The 23,463-nt window shown below is 47.6% G+C and overlaps 1 protein-coding gene across 15 annotated transcripts in view; it reads right to left on the bottom strand.

Annotated features, from left to right (window-relative positions):
• The window catches only part of DEPTOR (DEP domain containing MTOR interacting protein), a 166,463-nt gene that overhangs the window by 54,823 nt on the left and 88,177 nt on the right, over positions 1 to 23,463 (bottom strand). For all 15 annotated transcript variants that reach the window (XR_003038042.2, XR_009490380.1, XR_009490381.1 and 12 more), the window contains exons 5-7: positions 8,176 to 8,361; positions 5,802 to 5,936; positions 485 to 555 (exon numbers count right to left, since the gene is read on the bottom strand). Coding sequence is in view for 7 of the 15 variants with exons in the window: in XM_025001757.2 (XP_024857525.1) it covers positions 485 to 555; positions 5,802 to 5,936; positions 8,176 to 8,361 (392 nt within the window). In the remaining 8 variants the exon portion in view is untranslated. The remainder of the gene's footprint in view (positions 1 to 484; positions 556 to 5,801; positions 5,937 to 8,175; positions 8,362 to 23,463) is intronic.

The following is a 23,463-nucleotide window of genomic DNA, read 5'->3' as shown; positions in this document are numbered from 1 at the left end:
GAGAAGGAAATGGCAACCCACTCCAGGTGCTCTTGCTTGGAGAATCCCATGGACAGAGGAGCCTGACGGGCTACAGTCCATGCGGTCACAAAGAGTTGGACATGACTTAGCAACTAAACAACAACATGTTTTAAATAATTTTTATAATTAACTATAATGCAGAAAGGGATTGTTGGCATTATTTTTCTACCACCTGCCTTTAAATCTGTCATTATACTAGAATAGGTACATAATGAATTTTTTTTAGGGAAACATCAAAAAGAATTTGAAATGCTGGATTAATAATAATAAATTGTGTCAAGTCCTAATGCATTTTATTGCCAAAGGGTCAAGAAAGTCACACTGTCATAATGATGCTCAAAACCAAAGGGGAACTGGGAGAACCTTTCCAAGTCCACCCCCAAACCTGACATGGACAGGCCGCCACGCAGACACGCTCCAGACAGAGCAGCAGCTTGGGAGAAAATCCAAAGGGTGAGCCTACCGTGAACGTCTTCCTCGCATACGGAGCCCCAGGGGTCAAGAGTTCCTCAGAAGTGACAGGCCTCTTCAACACTGTAAGACAGACGCAGGGTCAAGGCACAAATCCTCTTAGCCCTCTGCTCAGCCTTTCAGCAGAAACTTCCTGAATGCCTCAATTTGCGACATCAGAGATCCCTGCCTCCCAGTGTACAACTCTCGCCAAACAGAGGCAGAAAACTTTAGCAAACGAAAACAGCCCTAAAGCTAAAAAAAAAAAGCAGAGATGGAGCAGGGGGAGGGGAAGCAGGAGTGCCAAGGGAGTTCTTGAATTTCTTTCTTTCAAGCCCAGATAGGCATTCAACGGGCTTCCCCTGGGGCTCAGCTGGTAAAGAATCTGCCTGCAATGTGGGAAACCTGGGTTCAATCCCTGGGTTGGGAAGATCCCCTGGAGAAGAGAAAGGGAGGAGAAGGGGACAACAGAGGATGAGATGGTTGGATGGCATCACTGACATGATGGACATGAGTTTGAGTGAACTCTGGGAGTTGGTGATGGACAGGGAGGCCTGGCGTGCTGCAGTCCGTGGGGTCGCAAAGAGTTAGACACGACTGAGCAACTGAACCCAACTGAGGCATTCAATGCTTCCCAGATAGGCAGAATCCTCCTGCAATACAGGAGACTCAGGTTCAATCCCTGGGTCAGGAAAATCCCCTGTACAAGGAAGTGGCTACCCAGTTCAGTATTCTTGCCTGGAAAATTCCATGGACGGAGGAGCCAGGTGGGCTACAGTCCACAGGTACAGTTGCAAAGGAGTCGGACACAACTTAGTGACTAAATAACAACAACAAGGCATTCAACACGTCAAAAGTAAAAGGAATTCTGGCTCTGGCAGACTTCCAACCATGTTTCCAGAGCTAATGCCACCGCCCCCACCCTCCATCATACTGTACGCATCCTGTTCACCAGAGCTCCTTAGAGTTCCTCGTTAAAGTTCAACATCCTCGTTAAAGTCCCAGACGGTGCACGCACACTGCCTTTGGTCCTGAACCCTAACACTGGGGAGATTTTCTGCATCTTTAACACACGCTGGCTTCTACGCTCAGCACTTTATATATTCTCTTTGTTTCATCATCACAAGAACTAATGGGTCATTTCATCCTTATCCCTATTCTGGTAGGGAGGAAACAGAAGCTGAGAAAAGTTAAGGAGCTTGTGTCCAAGGCCTCAGAGTCAAATGGAACCAAGATTTAAACTCAAGCATTGATGCCACTGCCCACCCCCAGAAGAAAGGGTGCAGAAGCCCCAACACGGCTTCGTGTGGTGCCCCCCCCCCCAAGACACCTGGACCATCAGATCACTGCTGGAGCCCAGCAGATGGCAAAGACTGTGCTCCCTTCCTGACTTGCTGCCTAAAATCCCAGCAAAGATGAACCCCGTCCACCCGGTGCTCACGCAGAACCGGAGCAGAGGCTGCCTCGGCAGCCCAGGGCAGCAGTGATCTCAGTTAGAGCCACCATGAGCTTGAGCGCAGAGAAACTGGAGTGGCTGGGCCAGGAGCTCAACACGGTGACGCGCAGCCTCCATCCCCTCTGTGGGGGCCTTTGGGGGCCGGAGGCCAGGCCCGGCCAAGGGGCAGCGGAGGACCAGAGGTCGTGAGGCCCAGACCGTCGGGCAGCTGCCCCACACGTTCTCAGCCGGGGGCAGCGGGGAGCCTCCTGCTGACCTGATGGGTCACAGGGATGCCCGCTGCTGCTCTCAGAAAGCTCATAAAGGAGGACATGGGTTTGCCGTCTCCCCTACAGAGCGAGAAGGCTGAGATCAAGAACAGCAGCTCTCAGCAGAGGGTCAGGAGGTGAGAGGAGGGCCCGTGGTTGAGGACTGCAGCCTTTTTACTCCCCGTCAGTCAAGCCCTCCACACTCTCAGCCCTCAGATCCCTTCTGGGGTTTATGGGGGTGGATGTCGGAATCACATGGCACTGTGATATCTGACAATAGCCACCATATCTTGTTACACGGTCTACTTTTATTGAGATATAATCGACACACTAGATCCGTTTTGGGTTATAACATGATGCCTGTATGACAAAATGATCACCTGATCCAGTCAAGGTCATCACCTCATGTAGCTACAAGCTTTTTCTTCTTGAAATGAGAGCTTTTCAGGTCTACCCTGGGGACTTCCCTGGGGGTTCAGTGGCTGGGACCCTCAGCTCCCAAAGCAGGGGGTCCAGGTCCAAGCCCTGGTCAGGAGCCAGATCCCACCTCCTGCCGCCAAGGGGCCCTCGTGCTGAGACCCAGCACCCAAACAGATAAAAACACTGAAAGAAAGGTCTGCTCTGTTAGCACCGTTCAAATCCACACGCAGCATTACCGACTGCAGCCACACGCGCACGCTGCGTTCCCCAGACGCGCTGAGAAGCGGAGACCTGTGCCCTTTGACCCCTTTCGGCCACTCGGCCTTCCCGCCCCCACTGACCAGGCCCCTCTGGCCAGCACCAGCTTGCTCTCTGTGCACATGAGGTTTCTGTTAGGTTTCACATACACGCGAGATCAGGTGGTATCTGTCACTCTGTCTGACATTTCACTTGGCATATAGACCTCAAGGCTCACCCACTTTGTCGCAAAGAGCAGACTTTCCTTCACTGTCATCACTGAATAACGTGCCACTGTGTGTGTGTGTGTGTGTGTGTGTGTGTGTGTGTGTGTGTGTGTGTGAGATATACCCCATCTCCTTCATCCATCCATCCCCTGACGGGCATTTAGGCTGCTGCCATGTCTTGGCTATTATAAGCAATGCTGCGATAAACATGGGGGTGCAAATAAAATCTCAAACGCGCGTTCCCCTCTCCCATAGATAAACACTCAGAAGTGAAACTGTGGGATCACAAGGTGGTTCTATTCCTTTTAGGGTCACTATACTGCTTCCCACAGTGGCTGTACCTGTCTACATTCCCACCAACCGTGCACGACGGCCCCCTTTTCTCTACACGCTCACTAACATTTGTCATGTGAGTTCTTTTTCATGTCAGCCATTCTGACAGGTGTCATCGTGACTTTGAGTCACACTATATTGTAATACTTGGCAACAATGCTGACCATTGAATACACTGTCCCACTTTCCTATGTTAAAATGTGTAGAAACTTTGAAACCTAGAGAGTCATTTCTAGCTTTCTCTTATCATACCCTTGAGAACTTATTTACTCATCACAATGATACTAATTATATTACTTTTTATAGCATTTAATCTGCATTGGGGCATTTACATATAGTATTAAAAATATATGCTGATGGATAACTAATGATTAACTTTAAATGCCTTACCATGAAGTCTGCTTACCTGCTTGAGGGAAAAAAAATCACAGGTGAGCTCCCTCCGCCTTGCTGCTGCTGCTGCTGCTAAGTCACTTCAGTCGTGTCCGACTCTGTGTGACCCCATGGATGGCAGCCCACCAGGCTCCCCCGTCCCTGAGATTCTCCAGGCAAGAACACTAGAGTGGGTTGCCATTTCCTTCTCCAATGCATGAAAGTGAAAAGTGAAAGTGAAGTCGCTCAGTCGTGTCCGACTCCTAGTGACCACATGGACTGCAGCCTCCCAGGCTCTTCCGTCAATGGGATTTTCCAGGCAAGAGTACTGGAGTGGGGTGCCATTGCCTTCTCTATTTCTGTCTGCACATCAGTGAAATTCCCCCTTTGAGCCAAGGGGGTAAGGAGAAAGAGGAAACAACGCAACCTTCTACTCACCCAAGGAATCAAAAACATATACAACGGCTTTAGCACAACTGACACTTTCCTGAAGTTGAACTCTTTTGATTTTAACTTGGAGGTGTTTGGTTTCCATTAGGACTTCAAATGATATTTCTAATAGTAAGGTTCTTCTCATACTACCTTATCAGCAGTGCTCTATTAATTGAGAAACTTGGTCATATATGGGTGCATGAAGATCTCCCAGCCAGTGTGGAAGCAAGTATTTTCATTTATTTGCAGGTTAAAACGTTATACTGAGAGCTAGACCTCCACTACAGAAGGCAGAAAAAAAAGTTAGATGAAGAAAAATACCCACTTGCCTAGAGCACAGCATTAGATGACTGTTTTCTCTTAAAGGCTTTCAACAACATCTATTTGTCCTTACTCTAATGAAAGCTTTTTATTTTTTCTCTAAGAGAGATCTGCTCACTGAAGGATGGGATCATGACCTCTCATCACCGTATCTGCAGCACCTGCTGGTGAGGACTAAGCAGGAACAAAGAGCCTCCTCCCTGAAGGTGACGGACAGAATGCAGGGGGGCGGGGCGCTACACAAGGTGGGTGGAAGGTGTCCTCAGGCCACGCTGACCCCAGCGGACCACAGTCCACTCGGGTATCCCTGTGTCCAGGCACCTGTGGGCTGAGGAGGTGACTCGATCTGAGTGCAAGTTCAGTACCCATCTGTGTGCCTAGGTTGTTGGGTGGTTTTTTTTTTTTTTTTTTCCTCTGGAACATAAAGTCTATGGAGGTTGAAGAGTAGAGTTGGAAACCACAAGGCATGGAGAGTCCTCTGCAGGGGTAGGTGGGTTGCAGAGCTCCGAGCTTCTCCCTTGTGGGTACAGAGACCTTGCAGATCCAAGCATCAGTTACCATCCGGGCAGCGGCGCCTCCCCTGCTGTGCACCGCTCAAACCAACCGCAGAAACCAGCGGCCGCTCCTGGAGCTGGGGCTGCTGGCGTGAAGGCCCTCAGACGGCTGGGGTTCACAGCTGTCCTGGGAACCCTGTCTGCAAAGACAGTCGACTTCCCCAGGCCGTGCCCCGCTCCGAAAGGCGGCCAGCATCCAACGGCCGGTCAGCGTGAGGGTCTAACGGCCTGGCCACCTCCCCCAAGAGGGGACCCCTCTCCAAGGCCCCCCGACTCCAGAGTGCCACCTGGGGTCAGCCGCGGCCTCCTTGGGGCGCGCGCTGCAGCCCAGTTCTCTGTCTACAAACCTGCGTTCTCCCTTCCTTCCCCCAGGCGCGCCTGCCTGCACGCTCAGTGCCCAGTGCCCAGTCGTGTCCAAGTCCGAGACCCCCGGGCTGCAGCCGCCAGCCCCCTCTGCCCGAGGGATTCTGCAGGCAACCTCGCTGGGGCGGGATCTTCCCCACCCAGGGAGCGAGCGCGTATCCCTCACCTCTGCTGCACTGGCTGGGGGCTTCTGTACCACCAGCGCCGCCGGGAAGCCCCCATCCAAGAGGAGGCGCCCCCAAGTCGCACCACGCATGGAGATCACCCGGTTCGTCCCCTTCCGCTTAATGAGGGAATCCGCTTAACGAAGCCCGCGCGCGCCCGCGTCCCCACAGACTGGAACAGACGGGCTGCTCCCGCCACTCACCGGACTTGGGGTTGCAGAGCACCGGGGGGCTGTTGGAGAGGGTGGGGCTGCTGCTGAAGTAGCCGCTGCTGCCGCAGCTGCCCATGCTGCTCCTCCGCGCGGCCGACGCGGTCTTGATTTCCTTGCTGGGGCTGACTGCGGGCGAGGACACGCGGTCATGGCCGTGGGCCGGGCCCCGGGACACGTGCCGGCATGCACGGTGGTGGGCTGGGTCCCCGTGACACACACAGTCACTTGGGGGTGGGTTGGGTCCCCACGACATGCGCGGTCACCCACGGCGGTGGGCCAGTCCCTGGGACACACGCGGTCACGGCCGTGGGCTTGGCCCCTGGGACACGTGCCGGCATCCACGGTGGTGGGCTAGGTTCCGAGGACATGCACAGTCACTTGTGGGGTGGGCCGGGTCCCCGGGGACACGCGCAATCATGGGCAGCAGTGAGCTCGGTTCTTGGGAACTGGCGGCCTGCAGCTGCCGGGGTTGTGGGGCAGCCTCCACTGCCAGAATCAAGCCCTCTGGCCTTGGCATCGGAAAAGCAAGGGTCTGAGTGGCAGCTCCGCCACCTATGAGTAAATAGCACAAGCTGGGCCTAGTCCCTTGGGTTTTGTAAGCCTCAGTTTCCCCAGCTGTAAAGTGGGAATAATGCTCTCCAGTGGGGATTGGTGCAGGCGTGGTTATACAGGGGAAAGCACTCAGCTACATGAAATACTATTTTAAGAACCACGGAGCTCGGGCCAAGCATCCCTGAGAGGATGTAAATTAAGTGCCGGCAAGACACTTAATGAACTAACGGTGACAATAAGTGCCTCCTGATTGAAGAGCAAACCGTTAATCACTCAGCGCCACAGAAGATTAAAACGCAGAGCGTGACCTCAGGCTTGGAAGGCGTGCAGTACTGAAGCAGCCGCTTCAGTGACCTGACCTCGCTTTTCCCTCCACAGAGCTGGCTGGCTCTCATCGGGGGAGGAGAGCATCAGCGGGAGGACAGCAAGGTGTAGGATGCAGCGAGAGGAGCGCGGCGCAGAGCTGGCCCCGGGAAGCCCAAAGCCACGCTGGCCTTCACGGTCACCATGGTTACTGTATGCTGATCACGGTCACCTGTTCAGGTCTCTGGGACTCCCTGAAGAACAGGCAGGGTGTGGATGGTTCCTGTGCATTTGCAGGAGGCTGACGCCTTAGGGGCACACGGCTGGAGGGCATCCAAGCACAGGCTCAGGCCCCTACCTTCAGCTAGCGTTTCCTCTCCTGGTGCGGCCCTTCCTTCCTTCTCTGTCCCTTCCCAGCCTGTCTGAGGAACCTGGGCTGTGGAAGGCTGGAGAGGAGCACCGGGTCCGGACGAATTCCTGCCAGACCCAGCTCCGCCCACCACTTTCCAGCTGTGGGAGCCTGCCGAAGCCACTCCACGGCTCCCTGACTGCATTTCTGCACCCGTAAAGTGGGGATACAAAATGTCTTTCCTCACAGACTAACAGTGAGGATTCAATGAGAAAATGTGTGCAGTCAAGCTTGGCTCCATGCCAGGCGCAGAATGTTCCCGGGACTTCTAGTTGTAAGCGTTCTCACTGTCACCTCCTGTTTGTAACCAATTCATGTTTTCCCTTTGTTCAGGGTTTCAGGTGAAGCCTGAGGCCTTGGGCTCCAAGCCTTAGGCTGACCAGTTTCCTGAGTCAGTGTCGAGTTTTCAGAGCGGAAGATAGCCCAGGAAGCATGCCATCCTCTTACACAGGATGACAGGTCGTTAGCCTTCTCTGAGTGAATGAGGTTATTTTGTTCAGTTCAGTTTGTTCAAATGGGGTTATCGTTGTGAACATCAGTCATCATTTCTGCCCAGGTTAACTGTCAATATGAGACTGTCTGACCTTACACATAATGCCCCAGGATACTGTGCTTTCTGAGCGCCTGTGTCTGCCTTTCACAGGTTTAACTTGTTTTGTGTGATACATTGATAATCAGTTTCCTTTTAGTTGTATATGCCCTCAAAAGTCTTATTCATCCTTATATAGATTTTCAATGCTGGACTTAGAAAACTGGATAACTAATGATTGTTTTTCAGGCAGTAAAGAATCTGCCTGAAATACAAGAGACCCAGAATTGTTTGTAAATGAAAAGTAAATAAGGTATGACTGAGGGCTTGAGTGGTGTTTTGTAATTTAAATACATAAAATTATAAAACAGACTTCACAGCATTGAAGTTGATTACCCAGGAACAATTTGGTGGTGTGTGTATATGTTTCCTTTGGGGGGGGGCAAAATAAATAAATATATAATTTTTTAGTTATAAATAAAGTTTCTGGAGAACAGAAACCACAAAGGTGAGTTCGGACTGTGTTACTTCTCAACAGACGCACGCGCGCGATCAGAGCGGGACGCACGCACCGGACGTGAAGCTAGCCGACTTCCGGTTGTCGTGGCCCTGCTTCCGCAGGCAGAAGGGGCTGTCGTGCGTCTCCTGGGAGGACGGGGATTTCTCACTGAGCAGCTCCATCAGCCTTCGCCTCCGCCGGAAGTTCATTCTGAACTGGTAGAGAAGATTGCTGTCCACAAACGGGTGCTTGTTGGACACTGGGGAGAAGAAACAGCCCGTGAGACCGTCTGGCATCCTGCAGACACTGGGCACTGGAGCCGGAACTCCAGCCAACAGAGAGGAGCAAAGTCTTGACAAAGACTTTACACCCAATGCTACAATACCTTTTATACCTCAGGGATTTATTGTGGTCCACGTGCAACTTCAATTTTATACTCTGAGTTCATGAATCGTGGAGACGCAGAACAGGCAAGACATCAGGCTGCAAAAGCCACGTGCCGAGGCCATTTTGGTCTCTGAGAAGTAACCAAGAATGCTGCAAACTGGCCAGCAACATGCTGAAGTCTCAAACAATCCCCCCAAAATTCAAAACACTTGAATAGACTCTATCTCCAAAAATCCAATTAGCATATGACGAGAAATTCACCCTCAGTAGTTAATATGGAAATGCAAATTAAAATCACAATGAGATGCTATTTCACACTCAAGACTCACAACACAAGAGAAGACTCTACACACGGGCATCACCAGATGGTCAACACTGAAATCAGATTAACTATATTTTTTGCAGCCAAAGATGGAAAACTCTATACAGTCCACAAAAACAAGACTGGGAGCTGACTGTGGCTCAGACCATGAACTCCTTATTGCCAAATTCACACTTAAATTGAAGAAAGTAGGGAAAACCACTAGACCATTCAGGTATGACCTAAAACAAATCCCTTATGATTATACAGTGGAAGTAACAAGTAGATTCAAGGGATTAGCTCTGATAGAGTACCTGAAGAACTATGGACAAAGGTTCATGACATTGTACAGGAGACAGGGATCAAGATCATCCCCAAGAAAAAGAAATGCAAAAAAGCAAAATGGCTGTCCAAGGAGGCCTTACAAATAGCTGTGAAAAGCAAAGGAGAAAAGGAAAGATACACCCATCTGAATGCAGAGTCCAAAGAATAGCAAGGAGAGATAAGAAAGCCTTCCTCAGTGATCAATGCAAAGAAATAGAGGAAAACAAAAGAATGGGAAAGACTAGAGACCTCTTCAAGAAAATTAGAGATACCAAGGGAACATTGCATGCAAAGATGGGCACAATAAAGGACAGAAATCATATAGACCTAGGTAAGTAGGAGAAGAGGTAAGTAAACTATTACATTCATACCATGAAACACTCCTCGGTGATAAAAAGGAATGAGCTGTTAACACAGAAGACAATGTGGATTAATACCAAAAGCATTAAGCTGAGTTAGAAAGGCCAGACACAATTTATATGAGGCTCAAGCAAAGACAAAATTCACATATAATGACAGAAATTAGAAAGGGGGAGGGATGAGGGACTGACTGGGAAAGAGCAGGACAAGACTCTGGGGCGATGAAGACATTCTGCATCTTATTTTACATGAATATATATATATATATATACATGTGTGTGTGTGTATATATATATATATATATATATTACCAGGGGGCTTCCCAGGTGAAATCAAACTAAGCGTTTAAGGTATGTGCATTTTCTTGGAGGTTAAGTATGTGTCTGTCAATAAAGAGAAACAATCAGGGCTTCCCTGGCGGCTCAGTGGTAAAGAATCCACCTGCCAATGCAGGAGACACGGGCTCCATCCCTGGTCCGGGAAGACCCCACACGCCTCAGACGACTAAGCCCCACAGCCACTGCGCCTGGGCTCTGAGCCCACACCTCACGGCCACGGAGGACCTCGAGCCCCCCAGCCCGCGCTCCGCAAGAGAAGGAGCCACCGCCAGGAGAAGCCCACGCAGGGCAGCCGGAGAGGGGCCGGCCTCTGCAACCGGAGGAAAGCTGGCACAGCAGCGGAGACCCAGCAGAGACAAAAATCATAAACAAACACGATCGGTTTTTAAGAAGCAAACATACTGCAACAACGCGTTTGTAAGTGGGCTGGGAGACCAGGAATAGGAGTCCACACGCCGTAAACCAGCGGGAGAGGCAGCGCAGCCGCCGCCAGCACAAGCTGCTACACGCGCTGACGCCCAAACGGCCATCCGGACACTGATCCCTGCGCGTGTGGTCAGTGGCAGAATGCAGTCGTCTGTTCTACTTATCTGGGGTTAAATGTGGGGTTTTAATCCAGTTTCCTCTCTCGGTTCCTTTTCAACTAGGTTGTTATTTCTACTCTAACAGAAATTTCTCTCTGACTGCTTGATAATTAAAGGCAGTCAAAACTCCTGCAGCTTTGAAAAAAAGAAAAAATTGAGAGGATTTTTTTTCTTCCTTTTGATTTTAGCAAGACAGGTTAAAACCTGGTTTTGTCTTAGAGATTCTACATGCGTTCTGTAACAGCATCACTGAAATGTAATTTACATATAAGATAACTCACCCACTTAATGTGCACGGTTCTCTATCTATCTACTCTAGAATGTGCTCACAGAGGTGTGCATCCAAGCATCACAATTGATTTTAAAATATTCCCATCAACATCAGAAGAAACCCAGCTCCTGAGCTGTCCCTTCCAAACTGCCCGTGACCCTTATTCACAGGCAAGCACTGACCAACATGCCAACCCTGCAGCGTCGCCTGCCTTCGGCATTTTGTACGATTAGAGTCACGTAAGGTCTACTGTGACTCGCTTCTTCCACTTGGCATAACGTTTACAAGGTTTATCCATGTAATGCCGTGTATTGGCACTTACCTCCCTTTTTTTTTTTAACTTCCCTCCTTTTTATTGCCAAATAATTTCCCATAGTCATGTACGGGTGTGAGAGCTGGACCATAAAGAAGGCTCAACACTGGAGAACTGATGCTTTCAAACAGTGGTGTTGGAGAAGACTCTTGAGAGTCCCTTGGACTACAAGGAGATCCAACCAGTCAGTCCCAAAGGGAATCAGTCCTGCATATTCATTGGAAGGACTGATGCTGAAGCTGAAGCTCTAATACTTTGGCCACCTGATGCGAAAATCTGACTCATCAGAAAAGACCCTGAAGCTGGGAAACATTGAGGGCAAAATGAGAAGGGGGTGGCAGAGGATGAGATGTTTATATGCATCACTGACCCAATGGACATGAATTTGAGCAAACTCCAGGAGATAGTGGAGGACAGAGGAGCCTGGCGGGCTGCAGTCCATGGGCCCATAAAGAGTCAAAGAGTCAGACATGATTTAGCAACTACACAACGACCACAAAAAACTATTCACTTCAGGTAAATGAATGATGTTGGCCATGAAGGCAAACACATCTAATTCAGAGATGGTACTGCATATTCTCAGTAAATAATGTATTCAGGAGATTATAAATACATCCTAGACCAAAAGATAAGTCAATTACATTTTGATATGATATCTATAAATGGTGGCTCCCATGATAGTCAAATTTTTATATAAATGTATTACATCACTACATTCAATAATACTATAATACAGTAATACTATAATACTAATTTTATAGATAACTTATTTTTTTCTGGCAACCTTTTCTGAGTTTACTGTGATTTTTAAAATCCGGAATGTGACTTTGGCAACAGTATCTTAAATTACAACCTGTACATACCCTTATTAAGACCTATTTTGTCTTTGTACGGTGAATGACACAAAACACTGGCTTTGGTATAAATAAGTCCAGAATAGCATTCTAAATCTAAACCAATTCCATGACAGATATGGGGAGGGAGGAGGGTTCAGGATGGGGAGCACGGGTATACCTGTGGTAGATTCATTTCGATGTTGGGCAAAACTAATACAATATTGTAAAGTTTAAAAATAAAATAAAAAAAAAAAACATTTTTAATTGAAATGGAAATTTGAAGTTATCTGCAGGCTTTACCTACTGAGCCAAGGATTAATTCACTCCCATTCTCCACCTCCCGAGTTGTATTACCACCTATATCTAAAAGGGTAAGTGTATCACCTAAGATAAGATACAGGGAGTAAGTTTAAACAGCCCTTTGTCATCACATAGTCCCTCCAGTAATCTACATGTTTAAACACGACCGAATCAGGGCAAACCAGGGCTGTATAAGACAGCGAACTATCCATGTTAAACACAATGCCAAGATTGAAAGAAGTCAATAAATTGCACATTTGTTATTTTACAACCAGTAGTGGTAAAGAACCCACGTGCCTAATGCAGGAGACATAAGAGATGCTGGTTTGATCCCTGTGTCGGGAAGGTCCCCTGGAGAAGGAAACGGCAACCCACTCCAGTGTTCTTGCCTGGAGAATCCCATGGACAGAGGAGCCTGGAAGACCACGGTCCATAGGGTGGCAAAGAGTTGGACACGACTGAGTGACTTAGCATGTTGTTGTTTTTAGTGTGACCATCATTTGCTGATGATACATTGTCATTTGACTTACAGGAATTCAACTTTATGCGGCACTACATTCAATGCCCCACTTCCATTTTCAAGGACTGATTTGGTGTTTAGGGCCTTAGGAGCAGCCACACGCTGTGAAACGAAGTTCTCCACGTGTTCATCCTTCAGCTGTATGGCTGGCACAGATGGAGACAAAATCCTCTCAGAACAGGGACATAACAATTCCATGTGTCCCTTGCATTGTTTCCAATCAAGTCTTTGGCTTTTAAAAGTGCTCTTTAATTTTTCCCTCTCATTAAAAGTTTAAATACACAAACGCTCAGTTTTGTACATTTGCTTTGCTTGTGAGTGCAATCCTAGGTATAGCAAAGATAATCGTCGTTACAAAAGCTGAGTGCAAGCAACCATATTATAGCATCTGTCAGTCACTCGTGACGTCACTCACATCTTCAACCAATGAGCGCCAAGGGAGGGTCCCACACCCGCCCATCCATCTCCCCTTAGCGTGCTGACTGGACCACGACATCTTCATCTGATCATCCTTTCAAGCACATCAATACCAAAGTCTTCCAAAACAGACATCGCTTCATCTAAGAGCAAAACAGTCAAGCCAGAACTTTTCTGAAGACTCTCTTATAACTTTCAGAAAACAGTCTTACGTGATGAAAAGCGACGGCTCAAGAGTCAGAAGAATTCGGCTGTGCTCCCAGTCCTGCCTCCTTTCTGAGCTGAGTGATTTGGGCAACTTACCAAATTTAAACCTCAAGTTTCCTGCATAGTTCTGCTGTGAAGAAGAAAGAGGACAGCTTCCGTAAGAAGTCTGACTGGTATCTGAGGATCGTCTTCAGTGCTCTTCTGCTCAGGCTCCTGGAGCCACTTCCGTGGCTGCTCACGAGAGTTCCTGCACAGAACCCGCTCCGTCTGTCTGTCCTGCCCTGCTTTCAAAGAGCGCTGTGTTCAGCTCCCACGAGCAGCTCTGTCACTTTTCAGTCATAAGAAATATGAAATCTTAACCAGATATCCAGTTTGGCAAATATCCCCCGGAAGATGTTTAAATCTCAGAAGTCAAACAAAAGTAAGACATAAAGGAGTGAGTTTAGACAAAGGAAGTTTTAAGAAGGAATTAGGTTAAGAAAGCTGAGGATTTCTTTTGTATAGGCACAACTTCATATGTGGACTTCCCGGGTGGTAAAGAATCTGCCTGCCAGTGTAGGAGACTCAAGAGACTCAGGTTCAGTCCCTGGGTTCGGAAGATCCCCTGAAGGAGGAAATGGCAACCCCCCCAGTATTCTTGCCTGGAAAATTCCATGGAGAGAGGAGCCTGGCAGGCTATAGTCCATGGGGTCAGAAAGAGTTGGACACGACTGAGTGACTGACCACATACACACACATATTACATATGTAGAGTCTCAAGAAATAAAAGTGGCTAAATGACATATAGTTTATATTCCACAGAGAGGAATGAATTGATTCTTTTCTATACTAATGGGACAATCTCCATATAAAATGCAAATTTCATTCGCTACATATGCAAATTGCTCTTCATTAAACACAAAAAAACAAACAACAACAACAAAAAAGGAAACTCCTAAGGAAAAAGCTATTAAAGACAAGGAAAGGAAATCAAGGAGAACCGTGATCGGTATCTCTAATCTTGAGGTCATTCCAGTTTTTCATTTTTGCAATCCCAATCTCCAATCTCCTATCCACACAAGATCTTTTCATTATGCTCAATGTTGTACATATACAATTTAACAAATTTTGTCCTTTGCTCCTTGAGAATACATATATGCCAGCAAATGTGGAAAACTCAGCAGTGGCCACAGGACTGGAAAAGGTCAGTTTTCATTCCAATCCCAAAGAAGGGCAATGCCAAACAATGCTCAACTACTGCACAATTGCACTCATCTCACACGCTAGTAAAGTCATACTCAAAATTCTCCAAGCCAGGCTTCAGCAATATGTGAACCATGAACTTCCTGATGTTCAAGCTGGTTTTAGAAAAGGCAGAGGAACCAGAGATCAAATTGCCAACGTCTGCTGGATCATCGAAAAAGCAAGAGAGTTCCAGAAAAACATCTATTTCTGCTTTATTGACTATGCCAAAGCCTTTGCCTGTGTGGATCACAATAAACTGTGGAAAATTCTTCAAGAGATGGGAATACCAGACCACCTGACCTGCCTCTTGAGAAACCTCTATGCAGGTCAGGAAGCAAAAGTTAGAACTGGACATGGAACAACAGACTGGTTCCAAATAGGAAAAGGAGTACGTCAAGGCTGTATACTGTCACCCTGCTTATTTAACTTATATGCAGAGTACATCATGAGAAATGCTGGGCTGGAAGAAGCACAAGCTGGAATCAAGATTGCCGCGAGAAATACCAATCACCTCAGATATGCAGATGACACCACCCTTATGGCAGAAAGTGAAGAGGAACTAAAAAGCCTCTTGATGAAAGTGAAAGAGGAGAGTGAAAAAGTTGGCTTAAAGCTCAACATTCAGAAAACTAAGATCATGGCATCTGGTCCCATCACTTCATGGCAAATAGATGGGGAAACAGTGGAAACAGTGTCAGACTTTATTTTTTGGGCTCCAAAATCACTGCAGATGGTGACTGAAGCCATGAAATTAAAAGACACTTACTCCTTGGAAGGAAAGTTATGACCAACCTAGATAGCATATTCAAAAGCAGAGACATTACTTTGCTAACAAAAGTCCGTCTAGTCAAGGCTATGGTTTTTCCAGTGGTCATGTATGGATGTGAAAGTTGGACTGTGAAGAAAGCTGGGCGCTGAAGAATTGATGCTTTTGAACTGTGGTGTTGGAGAAGACTCTTGAGAGTTCCTTGGACTGCAAGGAGAGCCAACCAGTCCATTCTAAAGGAGATAGGTCCTGGGTGTTCATTGGAAGGACTGATGCTAAAGCTGAAACTCATGCGAAGAGTTGAGTCATTGGAAAAGCCCCTGATGCTGGGAGGGATTGGAGGCAGGAGGAGGAGGGGATGACAGAGGATGAGATGGCTGGATGGCATCACCAACTCGATGGACATGAGTCTGAGTGAACTCTGGGAGTTGGTGATGGACAGGGAGGCCTGGCGTGCTGCGATTCATGGGGTTGCAAAGAGTCGGACACGACTGAGCGACTGAAGTGAACTGAACTGAAGATGTACACATCACCATTGTTAGCAACTACAAAAATTTGGACCTAAAATTAACATCTAGTAATTGAGGACTAGCTGACTGAATCGCTCCTGGAGAAGATTACCGTCTGATCAGGAAGAGGGGATAAGAGACAAGGTTCACGCTGCACTCTTAGAACCTACTGTGAAGGCACGCTTTCATCCCAGCTATGACTGAAAACTGACGATTTCTAATTCATCCAGTTTATACTTTCTGGGACTGTCCAAGCATTCCCTTTTGTACTGGTCGAATTCTCTAGGGGCCTGACTCAGCTTAGCTTCAAGTGAGACATAAAACAGGAGGAAAAGGAGAAACAGCCAAAAGCCAAAGCAACATAAATACACGACAGTCTATCGTTCAGGGCAGCGCAGGCTTCAGAAGCGCCCAACTAACAACACTGACATTCGGTAAAAGAAAACAGGTCCCTGCCCACTGTATGCTTTCATCTTTCAGAAAGCACGAGGGGGATATCATGCAGTATACCTACCAAAAGCATAAACTGACGTAGTTCAGAGTCATGCCTATGGAGGATAATATGGCTACATTTTTCCTATTAGAAACTATTAGGATGATTTTATCAAAGGAAGAAAATTTTAAAAGCTGATTATCTGAAGGAAGGAGAATTGGCTTCTCTTCCACTCATACATATATTCTAGGGATGAATCTAGAAACTTCTCATCTTAAGCCCCATAAGTTCCATTGAGTATAAAAGATGTTTTAGGCCACTTATCTAGTTGCAGGGACGGAGATCACTTACTTTCATCCAGCCTTGAAATATTTGCTTACAGATGACGTAACACAACAGACGTCATGGAATAGCAACTCACACTGAATCCAGCAGTGTGGTAAGAAAGTAAGAAGGTGGGGTTAAGGAGGGGAGAGGGAAAGAGAGTGGGATATCAGCTGTGCCCTAGGTAGCACCTCATCAGGAATTTTAACAAGTTTTAGAATTCAGAAGAGTCAAGAAGCCTTGGGAATTGCCTGGTGGCCCAGTAGTAAGGCTTCCCTTGTAGCTCAGTCGGTAAAGAATCTGCTTGCAGATCTCCCTGCAGTGCAGGAGACCTGGGCTCAATCCCTGGATCCAGAAGAGCCCCTGCAGAAGGAAATGGCAACCCACTCCAGCACTCTTGCCTGGGAAATCCCATGGACAGAGGAGCCTGGCAGGCTGCAGTCCAGGGGGTCGCAAGAGTCGGACACGACTGAGCGACTGGAGCAGCACCACCCTGCTTAGGGTCCCTGCTTAGTGGTTAGGGTCCCTGCTTAGTGGTTACTCCCACGGCAGGAGGCACAGGTTCGATGCCTGCTAGGGAAACTAAGATCCCACTGGCCTTGTGTTACAGCCCACAGCGGTGGGAGGTGCTTACACAGACAGGGGAATAAGGACGCTGACTATTATAACGGCAAAGAGCAAAGGCCAGCAAGGGATGAGGCTGAGGGCCAGGACTCTAAGTGCAAGGAGCGTCAAACCACAGGGCCCTCAAGGTCACCTTCCAGACAGAAGACCCTCACGCTGTGATCAACACCCTTACCATCAGGACGTGGCGGGGCTCCCCTGGTGGTCAGTGGTAAAGAATCTGCCTGCCAGTGCAGGAGACACGGGTTTGATCTCTGGTCTGGGAAGATCCCACACGCCTCAGGGCAACTAAGCCTGTGTGCCCCAACTACTGAGCCTGTGCTTTAGAGCCCAGGGGGCACAGCCACCGAAGCCCACGCACCCCAGAGCCGATGAAAAGCCGTCCAGCACAGCCAGAGCAAAGGCCACACAGCAGCGAAGGCCCAGCACAGACACAAATAAATACACTTGTTTGTAAGGACGCGCCACAGCAGCAGAGGCGGGCGCGGCTGCCACCTCCGGGGTGCGCAGTCGTGGGTGGAGGGTCTTTCTGGGCATCAGGGATGTTACGCCACCTTACCTCTGGCTCCACGCCTCCTGCTGCCTTGTTCTGAGCCTACAGAACCCTGTACTTCCTTCTGGAACCACCACTTAGCACTCACAGGCATTGTTTAAGAGCACCGGCATGTAACGTGACATAACACGTTTACATGACATAAACATGTAACATTTAAGAGCACCGAGGAGTAACACGTGGTAGATCTAGTCCGTAGATTTAGTGTTTCTAGAAGGCAAATCAATTCTGCCTATGAAGATGCTGCGTCTTCTCTTCCAACAAAAGCTTTCAGTTATCTCCCAAGTCCTGGGATGAATCTGCTCCTGCTGGATCACAGTCCTACAGAGTCCGAGCATTTCATGTCACTCAGTATGGAGAAGGCAATGGCACCCCACTCCAGTACTCTTGCCTGGAAAATCCCATGGACGGAGGAGCCTAGTGGGCTACAGTCCATGGGGTCATGAAGAGTCAGACATGACTGAGCGACTTCACTTTCCCTTTTCACTTTCATGCATTGGAGAAGGAAATGGCAACCCACTCCAGTGTTCTTGCCTGGAGAATCCCAGGGACGGGGGAGCCTGGTGGGCTGCCGTCTATGGGGTCGAACAGAGTCGGACACGACTGAAGCGACTTAGCAGCAGCAGCAGTATGCTGTACATTAAAAAAAAAAAAAAACCTGTCAAGATTAACAAATAGGAATATTATGCTGTTTAAATCATGTGTCTGTTGGAAAATATGAGTTGAGTGTTAATTACAACAGAAGATGAAATCTGTTCATTAAAGAAAATCTAGACTACACTTAAAGCCATAACAACCCACCTCAAACCATCCTAAAGGGACGCAGGAGTTGAAAGCTCTGCTTTTCAAAGCAGCACAGTCCTTGATTCAAGAAGGTTAAGCAATTGTGTTCAAGGGTTTTACACCACACACGGACGGTTAGGTGCCTGGGATACAAAACTCTTCAAGAGGCAATAACAACAGTGAATCAGAGAACTAAAATAATTACTTCCTGAGTCCTGACAACATTTAGAAGGGGATATGAAAGCAGGAAATTGATTTTAGGGCATAAAGTTCTATGAACTGACATTACTAAAACAAAACACTTCACATACACCAAGTTAGAACCCAATTACACTCATTTAATTGACGGAAGGGAGGACAGGAGATGGAAAAGAGGAAACAAGGATGGAAGCGTCTTTAGTAACACAGCAGGAAGAAGCAAATGAAAACATCACGCTGTGGCTGCACGGGTCTCTGCTGCTGCTCTGCCAGACAAGTGAAGGTGATCAGCAGACGGAAGGTCAAGTTACACTTTGTTCTTCTCTGTGCTCCTTTAAATAACAGCTGGGTACCTTCCAAAGACCAGAACCTTGTACTGCTAGTGATAAAATTCAGAACAAAGCACATGTTTTTCAAAGATGAGGTTGTTTTTCAGAGACTAATTCGTATCACAAGTGCAGAGAGGTCTGAAGACAAATTTACTTTGGCAAATGGAATACTTCACATACAGAATTCAATGAAAGATATCCGCAAGTCTATTCTAGATCTTTTGCAACTATTGACATAAATCCAAGGGCCTTTAGTGTCGATTTATTTTTTAAAGTATATATTCATCATAGAGTACATATAAGATATTGTTTAAAACCAGCAATGGATGAGGCCATTAAACCTATTAATCTCTGCCCATCAAGGCATCTGATGGTGAGGATATATTGATGAGAAGAGTAGCCATCAGGCAACATTTACAAAGTGGCACACTGTGCCAGGCCCTGTGCTGAGCACATGGCATGATTACCTCATTCAGTTCTCAGGGCAGCAGCGAGAGCTATCACAGTTACTCACAGTTTACAGATGAGATTACACAAGGTCAGCCTGCCCAAGGCACCACAGTCATTAACCAGAAGATCCGAGAAGGAAACCCCAAGTCTAAGGACCCCATCCCTCATTCTCCTCACTGGACTGTCCCCCACCCCATGATAATGCCAGCTGAGCGCGAGACGCGCTCACAAACACAGGAGCACAGCCTGCTTCCCCCTCCTTTCTCCTGTCGCCAGGTAACAGAGGACAATTTGGCTGAAGTGCTTCCTACGAAATGCTTCGCCAGGGTAAAACGCTGATGACCGTGCAGCTGCTTATTAAAAGAGCCAAGCGGGGAGGCTGGTAAACACGCTTCTTCCTACAGATGGCTCCGGGTCGAATGCTGGCTTCACTCTCTACTAAGTGACTTTAATTTCCCTGAACTTCAGCTTTATTCATCCATAGAGACGAGTTGCGGGAGCAGTGAAACAGCGTAGGTAAACGGCTCATTAGCGTCTCCAGCCCCCAGAGCTGTTCGGTCAGCCACGTGCCGACCTCCCAGTGATGCCCACGGGGGTCGGGGCCCCAAGGACACCTTCCCCAGGGTGACCTCTCTGGGGGAACAGGAGGCATCCTACCGACACCAAACAAACTCAGCATGGCCAACGCCATGGAGAAGGACATCCAGTGTGATGCTGGAGGTGTTACAACAGATACTACCCCGGAACCAGCCTCTGCGGAAGCCCACCAGAACTATTCCCAGATGATATCGCCTTACCACGCGGGGAAGGCTACCGTATAACCTGTTACATAACCTGTATAATAATTTATGAGGTGTTCCTTTCGAGACTGGAGAGACTAGGACCTTTGAAGGAGGAGGAAACAGATGTTCAGAAAAGGAGGGTGTCAGTGGTGAGACTTAGTAGCTAAAAAACCCCCCCAAAAAACCTGTCTCCATATATTTTCTCTTTTTCCTTCATATATACATTTTACTGAAGGATAGTCGACTTACAGCGTTTCAGGCACACAAGGTGATTCAGTAATACATATACACGTATATTATTTTTCAGATTTTTTCCATTATAGGTTATTACAAGATGTTGACTGGCTCCATGTGCGATAGTTCCCAGTAATATTTGTTGCTTGTTTCATATCTATTTCATTTTAAAATTAGAAATTTAGCATCCTATTCATATATGTTCTATATTATTTATATTTGTACTCACTTTTTCTTAAAAAAAAAGGAAGATAGAAAATATAGGAATAATTTCACCTACTTTTTTTCAACCAATAAACTTTATGTACTGGAATAACTTCAGTTTTATGCAGAAAAGGCTGTAAGGACAGCACAGACAGCTCTCCTGCACTCTTCACCCAGTGCCCCTTGATGTTAACAAGCATGGTACACTGGTCAGAACAGCGAAGACCTTAACATCAGGACACCCACCTGCCTTAAATCTCACTTAGAGCTTCCAGGAACTCCCTGTGTGGACGCAGGAAGCACCCTGTTCTTTGGATCCATGTTGCAGAGGGAAGGTCACTTAGTTACTTAATGAAAAAGACGTTTGTCCTTGCAGCTGACAAGGCTGGCTGCCTGTCCAAATCCAATCTCCCTTTCTTCCTGCTTCATCGTTTGCACAGGGCGGGAGTGCCGGCCACAGCAGCAGGATCCACTGGCCGCCTTCCAGGAAAGGGGGCCATGTGACAGAGGCCCAGCCCTTGTGATGCAGGTAAGAATCTCCGGGAAAGGCAGCTCTCCACAAACAAAAAGGACCCCCCCGCCCCCCGCCCCCGACCCTGCCTGGTTCTGTTCAAGCAGGCACTGCCACATTTTCTCCTATTTGTAGTAAAACACAGTTCTGTTATTATTCCAAACTCAGGTCTGGAGACTGAAATCAAAGGCTTAAAAAACCAACACTTTCTGTTTATCTACAGCCCACACCTATAACAAACTATGCTGGACTCAGGAGCTAAGGGCGATTAGACAGCAAGTCTTACAGGCAAAAGATACGCCTTCCTACTCGGCTCTGATTCCCTAGTGACACAGCGGCTTACGGACAGTCCCTGGGTCTCACTGTTTCCATCTGTGGAAAAGAAGTTACAGTAACTTCTTTAACCCAAAGCAAGTGCCATTAAGACACATATGGGAAGCCATAACTCTCTTGAAGACAGGATTGCAAATGATGCCCATGCATGAATAAATAATATTGTTCTGCTGTCAACAAAAGCCCACAGAATCCCACAACAAAAGACCGAGAATTTAAGAAAATGCTCCTGAATCTCGGGTCGTATCCTGGATAAGCCTGTTCTGAGCCAAAAGAGACCTACCGAGATCAGACACAGTCCAAACGATTGCAGTCAACAATTTCTGACCTGTGGAAATATTTAATCAAAGGAAATATTAAAATATCAGAGGAGAAAGAAAACACGACTATGAAACCACCGTGCTAAATACAGAACTGTGATTTCCGTTCCAGAACCTGTGTGGCTGGCACCCTGGTTCATTTGGGTATCCAAACTGGCACGGCAAAGTAGAGACACCAAGGTGCTTCCTCAACACAAATTTTCAGGCATTTCAACCACTGAGGAACAAAGTTCTCTGAGCTAAGGGTCTGAAAAATGAAATACACACTCACCAAGTCACCACCGACCCTTGTGATGATTTCAAAAAGGTCTACAGGGCTTCCCTGGCAGGTCAGCGATCAAGAATTGCCTGCCAATGCAGGAGACACAGGTTTGAACCTTGATCTGGGAAGACTTCATGTGCTGAAAAGTGACTAAGACCCTACACAGCCATTAAGCCTAGGCTCTAAAGCCGGGGCTTCTCTGGTGACTCAGACGGTAAAGAACCCGCCTGCAGTGCGGGAGACCTAGGCTCACTCCCTGGGTCAGGAAGATCCCCTGGAGGAGGGCTACCCACTCTGGTGTTCTTGGCTGGAGAATCCCATGGACAGAGGAGCCTGGTAGGCTACAGTCCATGGGTCAGAAAGAGTGGGACATGACTGAGTGACTAAGCACAGCACTAACGCTTCTGCTAACCCCAGCAAGAGAAAAGCCCACAAAGCTTCAGAGACCCAGCACAGCCAGAAATAAATAAATAAAATTATTTTTTTTAAAAAAAGGTTTAGATCCGTGTTCTCCAGAATGGCTGACAAGCACTTGAAATGTGGCGACTCTGAATTGAGATGAGCTGTACACACAAAATACCCTGGACTTTGAAGATCAAGTATTTATAAAAAAGAAGGTAAGACAGCTGATTGCTATTTTTCATACTGATTGTATTTTGAAATAACATTCTGGAGATCGTGTGTTAAGATACATTACTAAGGGAAATTTTACCTGTTTCTACCTTTTTTTCACTGAGGCGATCTGAAAAGTTTACATCACAAACACGGACTGCGTTTGTGGTAATCCAGTCTAGAGGCCGGTGTCTCACAGCACAGATCAGCTAACCAACAGGGGAGCTCATCCCTCATGTGTGGCACGTGGAGAGCCGTCTGTCCTGGAGGATAACTCTTATCCTGAGCTCCGACGCTCAGTGGTCAAGAGCTGCTGTTACTGCAGTCTGGTGAGGTTCTCCCCCTCGCACTGCCTGCCCCAGCCCTGCTTTATCCCTTTGATGAGGAAGTACATTTTGTTCCCACTTGACAGGAATCCCTGCTTGAGGCTATGTGCTCAGCAACCATGGAAAGGGCTTCAGTGACGGGAGTGGTTTTGCCAGCAGCCAAAAGCAACACACTCAGCCCTGCTCCCAGGCCTGGTGGCTTTGGTGGTTTCTAATTGGACTGAAACCCGGGCGCCAGCTGAGGCAGTGGCTCCAGTAAAACGGGAGAATAGAGACCCCGACATGCAGGGTTTCCTTGGGGGGAGGACGGAAGAGGAAGTGGGCTCCTTGTGTCAAACGTTGCTCCTGGGACAGAGAAGAAAGAAAGTGAAGGGGAGCTTTTCAGAACAAAGCCAGACAAGATGCCAAAGACTTCAAAATGTTATG

The sequence above is a fragment of the Bos taurus genome, chromosome 14 (assembly GCF_002263795.3).
Source record: "Bos taurus isolate L1 Dominette 01449 registration number 42190680 breed Hereford chromosome 14, ARS-UCD2.0, whole genome shotgun sequence".
NCBI lineage: Eukaryota > Metazoa > Chordata > Mammalia > Artiodactyla > Bovidae > Bos > Bos taurus.
The sequence above is the reverse complement of the archived record's forward strand: the minus strand, read 5'-3'. Positions and strand labels throughout refer to the sequence as shown.